Source organism: Apaloderma vittatum, unplaced genomic scaffold (genome assembly GCF_000703405.1).
Source record: "Apaloderma vittatum isolate BGI_N311 unplaced genomic scaffold, ASM70340v1 scaffold17367, whole genome shotgun sequence".
Lineage (NCBI taxonomy): Eukaryota > Metazoa > Chordata > Aves > Trogoniformes > Trogonidae > Apaloderma > Apaloderma vittatum.
In genome coordinates, this window is record NW_009727969.1 from 1 (window position 1) to 19,937 (window position 19,937).

At 43.7% G+C, this 19,937-nt stretch overlaps 2 protein-coding genes across 2 annotated transcripts; one reads left to right on the plus strand and one right to left on the minus strand.

Annotated features, from left to right (window-relative positions):
* The first annotated feature begins 2,518 nt into the window (after positions 1 to 2,518).
* Positions 2,519 to 5,337, plus strand: GNPNAT1 (glucosamine-phosphate N-acetyltransferase 1). The gene is made up of 5 exons (XM_009873918.1): positions 2,519 to 2,701; positions 3,371 to 3,433; positions 4,053 to 4,180; positions 4,681 to 4,742; positions 5,047 to 5,337. Exons 1-5 carry the CDS (start codon positions 2,530 to 2,532, stop codon positions 5,192 to 5,194), a joined length of 573 nt encoding a protein of 190 aa, XP_009872220.1. The 5' UTR covers positions 2,519 to 2,529; the 3' UTR covers positions 5,195 to 5,337.
* Positions 5,338 to 11,282: 5,945 nt separating this feature from the next.
* Positions 11,283 to 18,911, minus strand: STYX (serine/threonine/tyrosine interacting protein). The gene is made up of 11 exons (XM_009873919.1): positions 18,903 to 18,911; positions 18,563 to 18,595; positions 17,667 to 17,720; positions 16,602 to 16,699; positions 15,892 to 15,952; positions 14,546 to 14,582; positions 13,943 to 13,982; positions 13,807 to 13,857; positions 13,143 to 13,215; positions 12,065 to 12,161; positions 11,283 to 11,356 (listed from the first exon to the last, which is right to left on the minus strand). Exons 2-11 carry the CDS (start codon positions 18,578 to 18,580, stop codon positions 11,283 to 11,285), a joined length of 603 nt encoding a protein of 200 aa, XP_009872221.1. The 5' UTR covers positions 18,581 to 18,595; positions 18,903 to 18,911.
* Between the last annotated feature and the right edge of the window lie 1,026 nt (positions 18,912 to 19,937).

A 19,937-nucleotide genomic window follows, 5' to 3' on the forward strand; every position in this document is an offset into this window, starting at 1 on the left:
CCCCCCTGGGGGTCTGGGTGTGAGATGAGGGGGTGTGTGGACCCCCTGAGGGTCTGGGTGTGAGATGAAGGGGTGTGGGTTCACCCCTGGGGGTCTGGGTGTGAGGTGAGGGGGTGTGGGCACCCCTCTAGGGGTTTGATGTGAGGAGAAGGGGTGTAGGCACCCCCAGAGGGGTTGGGGGTGAGGTGAGGCAACCCCCAAAGCTGTGGGCACCCCCTTAGGGGCCACGTGTGGGGTGTGTGGATCTCCCCAGTGGGGGGGACTATTTTGGATGGGGGCCCCACTGAGAGGCCGTGGGGGGGCTCTATCTCCCCATAACCCCCCTGGCTGGGGAGCAGGCAGAGGTCTGTGTGACCCAGCACCTACCTGAGGGGGTTCTCCCTCATCCTGGGGGCACTCCCGCCCTACCACGCTCCGTTCCCAGAGTGGGGAGAGGTGGGACAGGCAAGAGGAGCCCAACGTGTCCCCTAGTCCCACTCCCAAGACGGATGGGGAGCCCCGGATGCTCCTGGGGAGGCTTCAGGTGTGGACCAGGGCCAGCACCTGGGCTTGGAGGAAGGTCAGCAGGCCTGGGGGAGAAACTGGCCACCCATTGAAACAGGCCGAAGCTCGTCTTCCTTCATGTACACTCGTCTCTTTTTTTTTTTTTTTCTTAATTGGCCAATGCATTTCTGATGAGTAAGTCATGTTCCTGACTCCAGAAAGTGCGTGAAGCTTCAGACTTCCTGCTCCAGCTGTGCCAGATGTAGTTTGAAAAATAACTCTTAGTTTGTCACTACCTGCTTGAAGAGCATTAGAAGTTTTATTTCCTTCGTGTGCTTTTCTACTGCTGTGTGTGCTTGGTATTCAGTAATCCTGAACTGAAATGAATTAGATTTACTGTGTACAGGACGGTATTTGAATGTTGTTATGAACGCTCGTGAATTTTAGGGAGGCTTTGTAATGGGACATGGTAACAGCAACATTAGAATAATCAAGATCTAGGAAGAGAGATGCCAGATGTATTGCTGTGACCAGGGAGACTTCAGTTTTGCTTAGCAGGGACATAATCAATACGCTAGCAATGGGCTTGCAGTCCTTTGTGTGTACCGGCATGATCTGATCACTAAGGCTCAGGACTTGCACTCAGAAGACCTGGATTCTCACTTTCAAGTCTCCCATCTATAGGAAGGTTTTTCTTTGCGTTTCATTTTCCCCCACTGTTTGATTTTGAAAATTTTCGTGGGATGAGAACTCGTGTTGCTGCTTCGTTACTATAATAACATTTTTTTTTAACTTTTATGTGCAAGATTGTGATGAAAACCAGAATTTACAGGCCAGTGTATACCAGCAGGTGGCATAAAAAAAGATTTTGTGTGCGTGTGTTTGTTTGTTTTTAAGAAGCTTTTTCAGTTGAGTTTCCAGAGACACTTTCAATTTTGAGGCTCACGTGCTGCAGTTACACTGAGATGCTTCATAGCTAACACCCTCTGTACTTTCTCCAGGCAGCTTAACAGGGCTGTAAGATGTTTTCTTTCAAAGAGTATTCATCCCAAATACATTTTTCTTTCTGCTGTTTATTTGGCCTGTCCAGTAGCGTGCGGCTACTGTATCTTTTATGGGGCAGCTAAGTTGATTTGAAGATGTGTAAAGAGCTTAGTCTCAGGAGAAGTTCCCATGATGTGTTCTGTTCATACCAGAAATCTGACCAGGCATTCCCCAGGTGACAAAGTAGGAATTATTTTCCTATATCTAGCGATTAGGAGAATATAGCCCTTTGCTTCCTCTTATCACTAATCTCAAGTAACACAAGATTCCCAAATCTGCCTTTAATCCTTAACAGGTGTCTCACGATCATCGTGGCAGTTCCGTGTTTTACCTGTTAAAGGACAACAAGGTGCCGCTGCGCTTTCCAGCTGCGATGGCATTAGGTTCTGTAAATACACCAAGCAAACACGACTGCGTGAGACACGCAGGACGGGCTGTAAGCATGTGTGCAGGCTGTCGTATCATCTGTGTTTTCATATGTGTGATGTAGGGCCGCTTGGCTGAGATACTAAATATTTATGTGATGGGACTAGTTTAAAAAAGTGCGCTTTTCCTACTGTCAGTCTTAAATGGAACTAATGCCAGTGACCTCCTCTGTACTCGGTAAACAGTGTGTTAGGGAGGCTTCTTGAGAGGTGTTTTCCTTTTCAGAGGGCTGTAAAGGTTAAATATCCTAGTCAATGTCATCGATTTTTTTTTTTTCCAAGAGAAAAACTTCCCGTGTGAACACAGAAGTGCCACGTGTGTTGACTTTAGATAACGTGCCGTGTTGGTGCGCCAGCTCTTTGTTTAACGCGGCGGCCTAGTCCGGTGAAGGCTGAGGAGCTTCGAGGGCAGATAAAGCAAACAGCGGTTCTGGTTTCATTCACCTTTCCTTATGTCCCTGTGGAACATCACGTGGCAGGATATCACCAGGGGAGATAGCATATTCAGAGATTAAAACAAGCAAACCAAAATGTTCCTTACCCGTGTGCATTCTCTTCCAGAACACCTGTCGCAGCCATGATGCCTGTTGCAACCGTGATGCCTGATGACACGCCGATGTTTGACCCGAATATTCTCCACGAACTCGACTGGAGTGAGAACACAGCGACATTTTCTCCTGCTATTTCTCCTGTAGATCCAGGAGATGGCCTAGTTTTGAGACCACTTTGCACAGCAGATTTAAATCGAGGTAGAATCTTGTTCCATCACAAATGAAAGCTGGGTGCTGAGCTAGATAATAAGTATTTCTGCGCCATATCTCAATAGATTAGGATTGCTTGTTTTATCTGATTTGCGTCATTTTTATCAGTGAGGAATTTGAGTGCTGTGTTGGGTGACCCTCAAAATTGGTCTTAGTGTTTTTTATAAGCTCAGATACAATCTTAGAATTCAAATCTTCTAAATAATCCAGTTTCCTATTCACCACAGGTTTAGAGGGAGCAGTGCCGTTGTTCATACTGCCCTTTAATATAAAAATAATGTGAACCAGCATATTATTCTTCAGACTTCTTCGGTTCTGTAACTTGGATAAAAAGGTTGTTCTGAACATACAGCTTAAGGTTGCATCATTTCAGGCTTTTACTTTTCAGTCATGAACGTTGCATCTTCTGGAGTTTGCTGCTGATGCGTGAGCTGATCCTTCAGCATGGCTCAGGGCCGGGGCGCTGATTTAAGATTACAGTTTACTTCTGTAATATGCAGAGCGCAGGCTTTTAGATAGGACTGAATCAGGTGGTGCCATGGGGATGTTAACTCTTCAAAAAAACACGTCAGGCTGTTCTGTGCTATTTGGAGCTAATTGTGTGTCTCTGTCGCTCACTGAGGATTGTTTCTCCCCTCCCTCCTTCTTTTATAACAGGCTTTTTTAAGGTTCTGGGTCAGCTGACTGAAACTGGAGTTGCAAGCCCAGAGCAGTTTATCAGTGAGTCTATCACTATTTCTTGGCATTTTCATAGAGGTTGTTGGGAACCGGAGGATACTGATGCTGACGGCAAAGCTGCTTGGGTGCGAGGCTCCCGACTGCCTGATGCCAGAGGGATTTTATTAGTTTGGCTCCCCCGAGGCAGCCTTTGGCACTCGGCGTTGAATCTGGCTGCAGCTATGCTGAAAAGCTTCTTGGCTGGGCCAGGCCTCGGTCCTACATCTGGTTTTGAGACTGACCTGCCTGCAGGGGCTGCTGGGTGACGGCTTGTTTTGGCCAAATTGCTGTGGCAGCAGTAGCAAGGCCAAGGCTCGCCTGTGCTCCCAGCTCCGCAGTGTCTTGAGCTCCCCTCACTGCTTTAACCAAGATGTAAGAAAACTTAAAGAGGTGCTGCCACCTTCACCGGAGTGTCTGTCTGCAGAGACGCCGGGGAAGGAGGGTGATCTCGGCAGCTGAGATCTGGTTTTAGCCCGACTCTGAGGCTTTCACGTTCTTGGGCACATCTTCCTTGTGATCCTGAGCCCTGCTAGGATCTATGTTCAGATGCTGGTGCAAGTGTTAAGCCTTCACAGCGATTTAATCTGAGATTAACAGTGCTGCTGTCTGTCCGCTCCCACAGAAACCTTCGAGCACATGAAGAGATCCGGCGATTACTACGTTACTGTCGTAGAAGACACGAATCTTGGACAGATTGTTGCTACGGCAACGCTGGTGATAGAACATAAGTTCACTCACTCCTGTGCAAAGGTAAATTCTCTCCTTGCTGCTCTAACATGAGGAGGACAACCCTGTCCTCTGACTCCATGCACGTTATTTTTATGGTGTTACGGTGTGAAGAAGTATCTTCTGCTTTATAAGAAATAGTTCCCATCCTTGGGCGCTCAGCTAAATAGCAGAAGGAAGCTTTAGCTTTCCTTAAGGAAAAAGAGCAATTTGATGTCTGACCCCTGCTCCCTCCCTGCAAGCTTTTGAACTAGACAGCTTGGTTCTACTGGAGCAGATGGCCGAGGATCTCGCTGCTGTGGAGTCCCAGCCAGACGTGTGAAAATACAGAGCTAGAGAGACACAAATCTGTCGTCGGGGAAAGGCTGTGGCGCAGGAGGGGGCACTACGAGCGTGCCGACCGCTGGAGGAGTTGTGTCTAAATTAGACAGTGGAAGATCCAAGCATGAAATGTTAACGCAGGCAGGGAAACAAACGCAACAGCGTTCCGTTAGACTTAAAAATGCTTGCTTGTATTTTCACAGAGAGGAAGGATAGAAGATGTCGTGGTAAGCAGGGAGTGCAGAGGAAAGCAGCTTGGTAAACTGTGAGTATCTTGGCACCATCCTTCCTGCAAAGGTGAAAATTGTTTAGTGGGAGGTTATCGCTAGCTGCCAGGGTGTAAGCCGAGGTTCTTGTAACAAGAACATAAAATTGTCTGCAAGGAGCTAGTACTTCTGTTCTTTTTTTTTCTCCTTCTCCTTGGGATAACAAATATCCTGTGTAGTGAAGTAAAATGCAAAGTGCTGTGAAACTTCAGTAGTAGGTCTGATAACTTTTACTAATTAAATGTTAATTGATCCAGCGTTCAGGGCCATTCCATTTACTGGTTGGTTCTCTGTCTTTTTCAGATTAACGTCCACCCTGACGTTGCTAAGTAAGAGACTGAACTGTTACAAAATTACACTGGAGTGTCTGCCAAAAAATGTGGATTTCTATAGGAAGTTCGGCTATTCGGTATCTGAAGAAAACTATATGTTTCAACGGTTCTTTAATTAAGAACTTCTAGTCATTTTTTTATGAAAAGACTGTCAGTGGAGAAGCTTGTGTTACAAACATTCTCTTCGTGGAAAAGTTATATAGTTTATTGCTGCAAATATAACGATCCCTAGAAATAATGAACATCAAATGTGTAAATCCTGAAAAAGAAAACTGTATTACTGACATTTTAGAAGGGTCCTCCAGGTTAGGAAATAAGCGCTTAGAACTAATTTTTACTACCGTTCTGTCTAAGTGAAGCTTTTTTTTGTTCTAGCTGAGTTACAAAGGACTCTCGTTAAAGGGATGGTTTTTAACCAAAGGTCTATATTTTTTATCTCAAATTTTTTCTTGCATTGTATTTTTCTAAAGGTTTGCGCCTCTTCTCTCGGTAGCCAAAGTACAGCTTTGGCTTGTTCTGGGATCGTTCTGCTGTCTGTGCTTCACGGAGGGGTGACGGAGCTCGGGTAGGGATGATGCTTCTCTCGCGCGGAATAGTTAGCGATGCGGAACGGGCGTTTGTTCTGTTCTTTCCATGAAAGCTCACGGGAAGTGCTGCTGTTGTTTGTGTACCTAAAGTTTTATAGGCACTATTTTCCCAAACTGAATTTGTTACTGTTTGTGTGGGTTGTTGGAGAATCCTTACGGACTGTACTAAAGCTGATGTTTCGAGGCTGGAAACGGACGTGTACTTCGCACTGCAGGGGTCCTGCACTTCAGCTGATAACTTTGTTTTCAGGATAATGACTTGTTTTCGGACAAAAACATAGAAAGATAACCCAAGGGTTTGTGACAGGGCAAAGGTAATTGGCGAAACTGGAACGTCAGACAAGAGTACACCCCATCTCGAGTGGGACTCTGGCTCGGACTCGACAGGAATGCAGTTGGGATGGGCAGGAACGCACTTGGCTTCACCAAAGGCGCCCGGCCAGCTTGCCATAGGTGGCTCAGCTCCTGAGGGCCGGCTGGGCTGTGGTTTCACCAGTGATGACTCACGCCGAACGGCATCAAAAACCGGTAGAGAAATCCCCCGTCCTTCTCCCGTGGGGGACTGTTGGTGCTTTGGAGCATCTCTCTCACTTACAAGATCGGATAAATGGTTTTAGCACTTTTGCCAGCAATGGCAAGCAAATAATGTACAAAGCCCTGGTTTCAACAGTGGGGTTTTGTGTGAAGAGAGTGACAAATCCGACATCTATGAATAGGGCATTATAAATACGTGAGGGTTCATACAGAACAGCCAGTCTTGTTTTTCTGAACAGTTAGGCCTTACAAAATGTTCTTTCTTTGTGGTGTGGAGAGCTACTTTAAGCTGTGGTGGGGCTTCTATTTAATGTTCCTGATGGTACTCCACTCAATATAGTGTTTCCTTGGTGATGTCTGTTTTATTTATTGATTTGGGTTTTTTTTTTTTAAATACATTTTTGTTTAAGCTGAATAAATGAAGACTGCCACAGGTATCTGGTCTGTCTTTCGTGTCACTGTGTTGTGCCTGGTTGAAGGTATCCAGAGTTGTTTTTCAGAACAGTCCTGCCTGCTGCAAGTACTTTTGTTTTCCTCTCCCTAGACTGAAAAGAACGCTTTCTGAGGCTCCATATCGATTTTAAGCATACAGCTGATACTCCTGAAGATGTGACTTCTGTGGAGCAAGTCTTCAAAGGAAGCTCTTGGCTGATTCTGGTGGTGGAGCACCAGGCACACCCCCTGAGGTGTCGAACAGCTGGATTGCTCACAGACATGGACACAAGCCCAGAGCTGCCAGGAGCAGCACAGGGTGAGACCTGAGTGTCTCAAAGCCAGGCAGGAGTTTTTAACCCACTTTGTGCTTTTTGCTCTGCAGCTGCTCATGCTTTAGGCACAGCAGACCTACTTCTGGCCTTTACACCCTGTTTTTTCTCAGAGCTGTTCTCCCCCAGGTTATCAAAGTGGCCTGAGCCCCAACCCTGAACTCTATAAAATCAGCTGCTGATCTATGCTGGGCCCCAACTGCGGTGAATTTTCTTGCCTTTCCCAGTTTTAATTAATTCTGAATTTCCACTAATTTAAAGTGGATTATTTGAATTCTGTGATATCTTCACCATCTAAATAGCTTCAGGCCCTCATTAAGAGTTAATGAAAAGATTAGTGCAAGTGAGGAGCAGGTGACTGTGTACCCAGCTTAGGTCATTGTAAAACAAATGAATTGGGTTGAAAGCTTGGTTTTGTGGCTGCAGGACAATGGCTGCGCAGGGCAGAATCCAGCTCATCAGCATCCCCTTAGCTTTGAAGAGCTCTTTGTTCTGTACCAGAGGTGACATTCCCAACCTCGCTGCAGGCTATGGCAGCTCGGTGCCGAGAGAGAGGTACTGTCACACGTGGGCTCTCAGGAATTCTTCTGGAGGAAGAGATTTGTCTTTGACATGAGGAAAAGGCTGTTGGGTGCAAGCTGCGGGGCAGAAACTGGCCCGTTCCCAGCAGAGGCCCTGGAAGCGTCAGCTGGCAAATGCAGCGAACACACTGAATCGATCTGGAAGCTGCAGGTGGAGGCTGCAGACTTAGAAATGCTGTGGTGGTCCCAGCCAGCTGGAAGAACGCCTCGTGCACAGGTATATGTATTTTAAACTGTCACAGGAACCAGGGAAATGCCACAAATAACAGTGTCCAACAGCAACAGTTATTTAAAATACACGATGCATGTCCTAAACTGAAGGAGCCCTGTTAATTTATCTACAGCAGAACTGGCTCAACAGGAAAGGGCAAGACTTTCCCCCTCCCAGGGAGCAAAGGAACCAAAGATCTTTTCAGAAATCCACTGTAACAAAGTCACCTGCTTCTCCAGAGGTTCAGTGTTACCTCCTCCTTGGGATTTTGTTTTCTGTGTAACAGATCTCCCGCCACGAGGAAGAGATCTCCAGCTGCTTCACTGTTTCCTCTAAGCTGGAAAAGCGAAGTTTAGCACCTTCGCATAGAGCGGTGGAGCCCCAAGGATCTGGGTTCTTACAGCTTCTTTGGGGAAGGGAGGAAATATCTAAAGGGCAGGGGTCAGGAAGATGGAGCCAGACTCTTCTCAGTGGTGTCCAGTGACCAGACAATGGTCAACGAGCACAAACTAGAAAACAGGAGGTTCAATTCTTTACTTTTGAGGGTGACAGAGCACTGGCACAGGCTGCCCAGAGAGGTTGTGCAGTTTCCATCTCTGGAGAGATTCAAACCCAAGCTGGACATGTTTCTGTGGGATCTACTCGCAGTGATCCTGCTCAGGCAGGGAAGTTGGACTAGATGATCTTCAGAGATCCCTTCCAACCCCGAACATTCTGCGATTCAACCTCTACTGCTACTTTAAAAGCAGAGTGAGGGACCCCTGCTGCTAATGACCACCTTTGGTTTAACCCCAGAAAGCAAACAGTAATTGAAATACCTACTGGCAGTAAGCTAAATGAGACAGATGTCAAGAAGCTTTAAATAAAAGGCTTAATAATAGATGCATGAGGAAAATTAATCTCAAAAACCCATAGGATCTGCGAGGCTGTTATCTGCAAGGCAGTAGGCAGACAGACCAGAATGACAGAAGGCAGCAGCAGGGGGTAATGGCATAAAAAAAAGATTCGTGGAAAATTCTTAGTCACAAAGCTCGTTAGCTTGTGAAACAGTCTCCCCAGGGAAGCACCAAGATCCTGCTGAGGTAACAGAACCAGACTACACACGAACAAGCCTCTCTGGCAGGGGCTAGTCAGATGAATCAGGAGTGTTCTTCCATCTGTGTTTCATCTCTACCCCTTCCCAAGGGAGCTGAAACAGAAAACGATTTTATGCAGAAGCTCTGGTTCCCACCCTTGTTTTGTCAGAAGCCTAAAGCTGGCAGCAGCTGGTGAGCTGTGTGAGAGACACATCCTCAAACCTCACTGCAGCCATGTGGCAGCCTCGTGGGGTAAGTAAGTGGTGAAACATCCCAGGATGTATTTCCCAACAGGCCCAGAAGTATTCTTTTACAAGAGAGTCAGTCAACAGCATGCACCAAACCCTGCAACTGTGAAACCAGCACCGCGTGCTTAGCCGGTCAGCTTAACCCTGACAAGTCGTAGATCTTAAGGAGATAACAGTCATGCTTCCATTTTTCAAGATGAAAGTTTCCTAACCCAACACATGGTACATTTCTTATAGGATTTTTTTTTTCCTTGAAGGATTTCCACTGCTCCATTGCTGATGCAGGGAGCTGAGGACACACAGCAGCAAAGGCTGGTTCAGCTTCCTTGAAGCTGTGAACCCTCCCTGCACACAGCGCTCCAAAGCCTCCACATTACATGTGAGAAGAGGTTATGAGGCTATAAAACCTCACCCCCCGCTGTCCCGGCTCAGCTAAAAGCCATGATTTACTGCAGGAGCATTTTCTCCTCAGGTGTCACCAACATCTGTTCTAGCAGCATGCTTTGACCCAGGCAGTGGTTTTCAAACCAGAATCTGCCAACTGCTTGACCGATTCGCTTTGGGAGGGACTGGCCCGTGGCAAAGCTGCTGAGGAGCTGCAAGACAAGGCAGAGGATCAATGACCGAGCAAAGATCAGCGAGGCACAGGCGTGGTCAACTTGCCTTGAATACACAAGGAGAGGTGGAAAACTCCTACAAAGCAAACAGGCTCCTACAAAGTCAACAAGCTGCCAGATGGTCCTCTAGCAAAAAGCAGCGCCAGAAGAGCTCCTCACAGCACGCAACGTCTGTGCTGCCCAGATTCCTGCCTTCAAATCCAAAGGTGTTCGCGGGTTGCTCATTCGGGGGCTGACAGAGGACATCGGTTGCATCGGACTACAGGAAGACAGCTGAATCCCCCAAATATCTCTTACATTGATGCAACTCTCCTGAGCACACCTGCTTCCTCATAAAATTAGAACTACAAGCTCAGATTTCTCCGAATACACACAAGTTCTTCTAATGGCTTTCCAACTCCCTTGGTCACCGCAGCGCTCTAGAGGAGCCGTGCCATTTCGTTCACACCTTTCACGCACCAACCTGGCTGGCAAAGGAAGCGGAGATGCAGAAGAGCCAGGGGTTATCGTGGTGCTTCCGAGAAGTGAGCAGAATTAAAGCTGCACCAGCCGCTCTGGCCGTTTTGAAAACTTTAAAGCACTGATAAGTGCGTGGCCTTAATTGACTCCTAATGCTTTAAAGGAGCAGAGGTGAGTCCTTTCCCCTGATACAGTTACAGCCAGTGCTCTGGGATTCAGTTGCCAATCACCAACTCAATTTTTTATCTCAAATAATTCAGCTACCGTCTTACAAAGCAAACTACTCCTTCAATACCAGTTTGAAGACGCACTATTCTGGTAGACAGATGGGCCATACTGGCTTGTTCAACTTAAAACTAGTTTAACGAGCAGCCTTCTAATGCTAGCTAAAAGAATTCAGTCTTGATGTGCATAAAACTGATAGTTGCCCTCTGTATTAATTCAGCACATGGCTGTTTTATTAACTAACTGATCAGTACTCCGATAAACTTCTAACTTGCATAAAACAAGGTGACATTTTTAGAACAGTATTTTGTCTTCAGTTGGTCTCCCAAGTGCCTGTCTCGGAGTAATTCAGTATATAATGAGGTTTTATGACAAGGTAAATGCTCACTTGCCAGCAGAAGCTCAGAGCGCACTTCTTAAAGCACATTTCTACAACCACGACCACGATATATACTGAGAACAAGATGAGTTGTAGCAAACTTTTTCTTTACTAAAGTCTCTTGTTATAAATTACACAAATAACTTTATAAACAAATCCCCCCAGCTTGCATTTTGTTTAAAGTAATAACTTTATATCATACAAATAAAGAAATTTCAAGTATGAAAAGTGCATTATTGCAATAATACCTCTTTGCAAGTCCAAAAATCTTGGTTTAGAATAAAACTGTAAAGTGTAAAAAAGGAGTAAAACAATCAGTGCCATCTATTCATTCAAGAAGTCCAACATCTTAAAAATGATGCTTAGTGTGTTGCAGAGGCAGATTTACATCTGAAAGCAACATGTAATTGAAAAGAAGCTATGTGTGTGTGTGTTCATCATTTTGCATTATTAATTTTCTTTCCCCTAGTTTTCTTCACCTTTCTCGGCAGGAATTCACAATACAAACAGCACTTGTCCTCGAGTATCATCCATTCTGTGCTGCTGCCACTTGCATGGTTCCAAGTTCTTCGTCCTCTTCATGCACTCGCTTTAAACTTCCTGCAAGAGGGAAGAGGGAAGGAGGAGACATCTGAAAGGGGCAGCTGCAAGCAGGACTACAGGGCAGTAGTTACTGTCCTATTCTGGGGGACTCTGCCCTTTGAAGACACTCGGCTTTGGGACAGCCAGTTGTGACAGTGCCCTTCTTCCCGTGCACTTCTCCACACAGAGATTTCCTAGAATCCACCACTTTCTTTTGCACTTTACATCTCCCCCTCAAATGCCACTTTCACTGACCTTAAGCAGGGGTTCCTACTGGCACACCTCTGTATGATTAAGATCACTTGGGGGTTTTTTTACATGCTTTAATCCCCATTATCTGTTTAAAAGCAGAGCAGAATTTTTTTTCTTCTCCAGAGCAACTACCTTAATTTTAAGGGAAGCAATGACATCATTAACACTGGCTGCTTTCAACCCATCACTCCTGATTCCTGTAGGGAACTTGTGGTTTTTGAAGGACATGGAGAGGCAGGGCCCTTCTCCAGTAGAGTATGAAAGTGCAGACAGCACCACAGGAAAGCTCAACTCCAGGAGAGCGGAAATATTTAAGTGCTGCACCCTGAAGTTTGAATATAGCTTGCACACGACCTGCAACCATCGCTCATCCCAAAAGTTTGGGATTCACTGCTGCCAGAGGTTTATGCAGGGAGAGTGAAAACGGCCTCACAACACTCGGTGAGACAGGTGGCGTCGCACACAACTTCTGACCTGCTGTAGTACCTGGTGGAACTGAGAGGGATCTCTCCAGCTGCAGTGGTGACATCATCTGGATGGTTAATTTTGCTAGATAGATGGCTTCATATTCCTGAAAAAGTTTAATAATGCACGTTGCTTTTAATTCAGCATAACGCTTTGTAAAGGTGAGGACGACTAATTCGGAGAGTTCACTAGGATGGACTAGACAGCATCTTACTTAAGACAGAAATATTAGAGGGGAAAGTTCTTTGCTGCTCTGACATGAATGACAAAAACTGTCAAGAAGACAGAGCAAAACAAAACTTAAAGGATGATTAAAAATGGCTTTAAGGAAGAGAGTAAGCTTTCATTTAAAAAAAATTAAAAATCTGGAAGAATGTTCAGAGAATGAATGGTTGCTCCCAGAAGGCAACTCAGACAGCAGAAGCAAACAAAACGCAGCACAGAGAGACTTGTTAGAGACAAACAAACATGGCCCTGATGTGTTCTAGCCACCTGTCAAGCTTTCAGTGCTACACAACAACTCACAGGAGTTACTTTTAAAAAACCAAAACACCAAAACCCCCCCAAACTCAGTAGATAATCATCTTCCTGCCAGCCACCTCAGTAAGAGCAGAGACACTGCCAATCTGCTCCCGCGTACTGTCCTGATGTCTGCCCACCACCCACCCAAGAGACTCCGGAATGCGATAACACAACTCCCTGACGAGCGCCGTTTGCCGTTTCAGACTTGTGAGTCTCATCACCTACGAAGGCAGGTGTCAAGCAGCGTCGCTGCTGTGTGCCACAATACTCACTCCCCTTTCCTTCGCCACCACTTAAACTGTTTCAGATCCTCCTGATCACAGCACACAACAGGATCTTTATTTCTCCTCCTTTCCTGGATTTGCTTTGTCTGAAGCTTAAGTTTAATGAACTGGAGCACCCACTCATCTTTCTCCTAAGCTCAGCTATAGCTTCTGACATTTACTTGAAGCACACTTTTACACTAAACTTTAAGCCTAAGTAGAAACATCTGTTTTGCAGGAAAATGATTCATCAAGTGGCTTTTGAGTTATGACTAGGGAGGAAAAAAAAAAAAAAAAGTCACCTGAAGTTGATGGACAAATCCAGCATTAGGATTAATACAGAATCTTCTTTCTTGAACATAAGTAAATGCGTCCCTTAGAATGAAGAAAGAGAAAATACTTCAGTGAAAAAATTGACTACAACAAAAGTCTCTGTGGCTTCAGGAGTCTTCCTTCCAATTATCTGTTCTTAGGAAATACACACCCCCTCAATGCTCCTCAGACCTGGTCTGTATAACTGAAATTGGGCAAAATGGGAAGCTGTACTTGTAAAATACTATTTTCCCCCCTCATCTCCAGTCTTCAGCTTGCTGGCTTGTTTTCAACACACTACTTAGAACAGCCTCTGGGGGCTTGTTTTACAGCAAGACATGCAGGAGGGTATCCTGCTCCCCTCGGCAAGCAGGTACCTACTTCTTGAAGAAAGGACGTAAATAAACATCCCCTGAAGCAAAATGGAACGATCTGCCCCACATAAAACCTTTACTTGATCTCAGTAGGTAACAACTGGCTGGTGTGGCAATACACGACTGTTTACTTCCCTCCAAAATTATTATTTGCTTCCAGCACTTGAAGTAAAAATTGATTGTGTGTGGACATTTTGGATTTCTTATCTGTGATAAAGTACTCCCTCACCTAAGCCTCTCCAGACAAACGTTTAACTACCTGACCGTGCTCGGTTCTTACCTGTACTTCACCCCAAATGTTTCCATTATGTACGCAATAACTAAGGCAGCACTGAAAAGAAACAAAAGAATTTAGTAAGACGTATTTCCATTATTAAAAAGGAAAAAATTAGTAAGCAGGATGGCCAGTTTCCTACCTTCTAGAAATCCCTGCATTTCCATGGACAAGAACTTTTCCTGAGAAGGGGAGAGAAAACAGACAACCAGCCATACTTGTACAGACTGAAGAAAATTCTTTGAAAGGTAGTTTTAACTTTATTATGGACAACTACACGGGAGCAAGGTACAGCCTAAGAATAGTAAGTGTATCATTCTTCGCTCCAGGTTACTAACTGCACTTCCTTCATTCCTGCCCTGGGATACAGAAGCACGGATTCCTCCTCCTCTGGAGATTTTGAGTAACAGAACCTGCATTTCAAGACCACAATGCAGATTTAAGGCCTTACTTCAGAGAGGGGACTAAAAAAAACCTCACGCACCAAACACAGTTGTGTTTAAAGTGGGGGAAAAAAACCCCACAAAACACAACAGATACACAAAGAGGTTTGTTTTCCACTCAGAGGCAAAGAGGAAGACCACCACTTTCCTCTGAACTTGTATAATATAGTTCAAGTTAAACAAAATAAACCCCCAAATTTAAGAAAGCCTCATACTCAAGAGCCTCTAACAGATGCGACTTAGTTTTAAAGCTTTAACAATAACATATTAGTAAATGAAGAAACAAGTTAATATGATTTTACCTCCACTTTGTAAACTTCCGTCAATAAATTCTTTAGTCTAAAAAGAAAAAAAATTACAAGACTCAAAGTTTCAGATTATTTTACAGGTTACCACTGCTTGCATATAAATTTGGTAGTATTTTTGTATCAGTGTTTATACACTGTGACAATAACGCACTGTTTATACAGATGTAGGCATCACTTCAACTGGGCATTTATATTTCTGTTGTACCTGATGCATAAAATCGTAGACAAAAAACTAGTGCAAAGCCAGAAACAAAAATACATAAATATCCAGTATGTGTGCCTTTTGCAATCATTATGTCACACATTAAAGTAACTTCCAAACACCTTTGCTTAACGGAGGTGGGGAAGGAAAACCCACAAACAAAAACCAACACGCAGCAGCAGCAGCACGGCCTGGACCACTCCACCGACACCTGTGTCTTCCCAGAAATTCTCCAATGATGTTTTCACTTATAAAATTAGGTCTAATCAATCTCTAAGGTGACATGGGATGTGGCAAGTGGAATACTGTCAGGCTGAAAACAGCTGACTACATGAAAAGCAAAAAGCTAAATAAGCTCTGGGGAAGACTCAGTCGAGACTCTTAAAAATACACAAACATAGAGCTATTAAGAGGTCGGTAACTGCAACATTTGCAAAGAACGTTGCTTAATCAAATGATATTATACTTTAGAAAAACTGATTTGCCACCTTGTTCTGCAAAAACATGACCACCTCTGCTTTTTGGTATTTTAGTTGGGTTTTTTTGAGGGGGAAGAGGAAGGATCATACTGCTTTTGCCCTGTTGCAAACTAAAGATCCAAGCCCATAGCTCAAAACTCGGGGTTTATTCTATTTCCAAAGGTCAGTATGTAATAGGTACTGTTTAACTTACAGTTACTTTTTAATTCCTCTACAGTAAACATGTTTCAAGATGCTGTAAAGCATCTTGTTACTACTACTAACCAACCAGTTACTATTTTCTGTTGAATTTGTTTTAATATTTGATACAAGAGATGTAAATACTCTCAGGCACAAAAAATAAGTTTCCTGCAGGCCAAGGTCTCCAGCATTCTCTCATGATCTGATTCAACTGTTTAAAGAACAGTCTTTTTTGTGTTTTTTTTTTTAAACCATAATAAAATATAACTCCCGCAACCCTGCCTCAGTTTCTGTACTTGTAAAATGGAGTTAATTATGCTTCCTGAAGTGGCAATAATAAGGTCACTTAAGAGTTCACAGCTTTTTCAGGTGTTTCAGGTTGGGTATGCTGAATTTAAGGCTGGTAACTGTCAAGTTCAGAAAACTTGTACTGGGCAACTCCATTCCCAACCCACTCACACGAACACACCAAAACTCACCATAGGGAAAAATCGTATTATATTCTCCACCGGATTATCTGCAATGTCCAAGACTAAATACCTACAAAGAAAACAGCTGCTATGAGCACACAGTAACAGGAGTTGCTGCCACCGGGACACGTAGGGCTGATTCAACCCCAACACCACCGACACCTGCGGAAGGAAGCCAGCGCTACCCTCCCAGCTTTTCTTTATAGTCTGAGCTCCAGAATTTCTGCAGCCAAGCAACCCATGGAGCTCTCCTTATGAGGAAGCAAGAGAGGAGCCTTCTCCCAGAACCTCTTGACAAAATCACCTCTCGAGGTGGAAGAAATCCCCACGTGCTATTCCACAGGTGACCCACCTGACTGCCAGCACCGTACTACACATTCACATGCTCTCCAGCAGTCTGTAAATGTGGGCCAGCATTCTTTTCTGGGGCTCCATGCCACTTTTCAGAGGTACACTTATTCTGATTAAGTTACCTCAAATATATTATCGGCAGGACAAACTGTACTGAGGACTAACAGCTTTCAAACCAAAGAGAGTTACTGCAAACTAACAAACTAACTTCTCATTTGCAGACTTGCCTATGTCCAGAGTTCAAAAAATGTGGTTGGGATTTAAGAGTTTTTCTACACCTCAGCATATTTTTCAAATAGTTTTGACAACATGAAAATATTTAAGGAACAGCAACACACACATAAAAAAACCCCTTGATCATTTCTCACCTAAATAACTGCTGGAAGTTTGGTTTAATAAAATTTGCTTCAATGTTTTGCCGTATGCATATTACATGGGTTATTCCATGTTTCTGAAGTATAGGTAGCTGTGGAAGAAGGAAAAAAAAATAGAGAATCTATTACACAACAATAAAAAGGCTACACTTATAAACACAATAAGGCTACAATCATATCCTCAACATCAGAGTTAATTTTCTAATACTCAAAGCATAGTGCAAAAGACTTTGTCTTTCAAGAAGACAAAACACAACCATTAGGAGCTGCAGGAAGCATTCCTAACTACGATAAAAAGAACAGGCAGTAAGGAAGACATTTGATGAACTTATTTGTCTCTGCCCACCCTTCACTTTGCAGGAAATTGCAAGTCCCTACACAATGTAGTAATTCTCAGCTGGTGTTGGGATTCTTACTGGAATCAGATCACTAAAAATAAGATCATTTAAACTCCAAGGTAAGTTTGCAGATACAAGCTTTGTCTTAGCAGTGCTTGACTTTGTTATAGATGCAATTTGCCCTATTTTACTGCATCCCTGCAAGTTCCTGGTGCTCATTTGTGTTGTGACACTTTTGCTAAGGAAACAGATTGCATGACTGGTAGCCTGCAAGTCTCAAACCGTTTACCTGTTTCTAAGAAAAATACTCTTCAAGCTTAACTGTAAGACTCAATTTTAATACAAAAAGCTCACAGAGGAATGCTCACTGTAATCAGAGCACAAGTCATTTCCAACTTGCACTTTTCTCTGGCTTGTCAGGAGGAGGTAAAGTGGACCAGACAAAGTGAGAGAGCATGCACTGTGTATGAACGCATGCAGAACTTCAAGCCGTATGAAAAAAAATTAATTGGGGCTCTTTAATTTTTTTTTTTTCCCCCTGAAGTAATCCCTTCACACATGCACTGCCTGTTACTTCTGCTCTGGCATCTTTTATGTTCCAGTTCAGGATTGCAACCAAATTTACAACTGTATAGAGAACTCTCGAACGTATCACCACAGTAACAAATCAAATCACCACAAGTAAAGTTTCCTTACAAGACATTTTTCTGAAAACTCATACCTTGCTTTTCATAGCTGAAGAATATGGGCCTAAAAATAGCCCAGGTAAGATTTCCTAGGAAGCAGAAGAACAGACATTTAATACCAACTCAAAATTATTTGAAATAATACATTGCACTCAGCTCAGACTACAGCCATGGAAACAAGTAATTTACACAGCAGTGAGAGATGTGTTATCAAGTGTCATTTATAACAGGACAAGGGGGAAAAAAATCAGTTTGGCACAATAAAAGAAACATGATCTTTGTACGGGAGATCTTGTTTTGGAACACGAATCAAGCCCTTTATTTGGACTAAGTTCCAGTTTGATTACTGCCTCTTACCCAGCCCCAGATCAAATGAAGGGAACTCAACTTTGTATATAATCATGCCTTGTAATTAATTCTGAATCACTTTCATGGAAAAAGATACACTAGCTTTCTCCTAGTAGTAGGAAAACACCCATCTTTACCCATTTCTCTCCCCACCAATAAAGACGTGCAATGCAGGTCAACAGATCCTGTCTTGTGGTAAAGATTCAGCCAGCATCAGGGTAGGAAAATTTTAATTATCCATCCTACTTGAGAACACCTACTTCCAACCAAGTTAAAAAGCAAAGCTCCAATGCATTTTTAGCAATCACCTTCTAAAAAAAAATCCCAAACGCAAAAATATAGTATTTGGGTGATCCTGAAAATGACAAAATTACTTTTGAGGTTTTTTTTTTTTTTTTTGCTACTTGCACAACAGATCCAAGCCCACCTGCACTCTAAGCTGGCAATCCTTGCACATTTCTCCCATGGTGCTGCCTGATACTTTACCCCTAAACATGGATTTTGGCACCAACTCCTTTGTAGGGCACTTCCTTTTTCTTGTGGAATGCACCACAGGTAAATGGTAAATGAAAGCATGTCGTACCTGCATCTCTCTCCTCATGGGATAGGTCCAATCCTTAAAAAGAAAATTAAAAAAAAATAATTACACACACACATAAAGGAAAAAAAAACCACACCGAGGCAGAAATCTGCGTGTGCATGTTATATATAAGAATCAAAATTTATTTTCTGCAGATCGTACAAGCTACCTGCTCCGCAACAAGCACGTTGCTTACGCTTTACTGCCAACTCTCCACACGGGCACCAGTAACACTCACATGTAAGGAACACTATTTTGAAAGCTACTGTGAAGAAACCTCGAGTGCTCTACATGATCAGTGAAGAAGCCTGTGCCGAACAGCCAGCAGGCTGTACATCCACACCTCAGCTTTCTGCTTAGAAACTTCCCTCTAGTGTGGGGAGGCAGAGAAAGAAAAAGAAAAAAAAAAAAGGAAAAAGGAAAAAAAGCTTTAGAACATTCTGTACCAGCTACAGAAACAAACAAAACAAAAAAAAAAATCATTTGACTAGTAGATTCCTACAGCCACTGAAAAAACAGAAGATAACAAGTATAGCAGTAACTCCCTTAAAATCCACACTGCCTCACCCAATATATTCAAACTGACTTTATTCTGAATATTCTGGATTTAGCTTTAACAATTCTAGAAACTTACGTTCTTCCCGAACGCAGCAAGCCATTGCAGTGAATCTCCACTTTTCTCCATCCCAGACAGTTACACTGGGAAGGATCCATCCACATATGCTCGTGTTCAGCCACAAGGTCACGCTAGTCCTCGATGGGTAACCTATGGCCCCCACATCGCACCCTCGCACAAACTTCACACCCACCACCTGAGAACCACCCCTTCCCTCTGACTATTTACTGTCATCCAGCTCTACCTATCCCAACTGCCCAGAGCAAACGTCTGGATCAACATTTTCATCCTTTGCACCGTTTTTACAGAACTGCCAAAGCTGAACAGAAAAACGCTCAGAGAGACTCTATTCCTGTCTTTCCCTCTTTACAACTCCCACCGTCCTCTATTAGCAGGCTCTTACTCATTCTTTGACCCTCGCACATGAAGGAGTTGTATCTGAGATCACAGTTACCAGCTGGAGGGGAAAAAAAAAGAAAAAAAGAAAAAAGAAATAGTCAAGCATATCAAATCAAATAGACTGCATACATTTATTTACATAACTTTGTTGGTTGCTCCACACACACCGGCAGCTAAGAAAAAACTTTGCCATATGTTGTTCTTGTTGATGCTTCAATCTCCTCAAAACTATGAGAAAGTTAAACCTTAAATACTCAACCTCTGAAGTGAGATCAGGATTATATCCAGAAAGATCCAGGCCCTTAAACTGCAGCATTGTCCACCCCATGTCCTGCAGTTGTACTGGTGGCACTGATTTCGTAT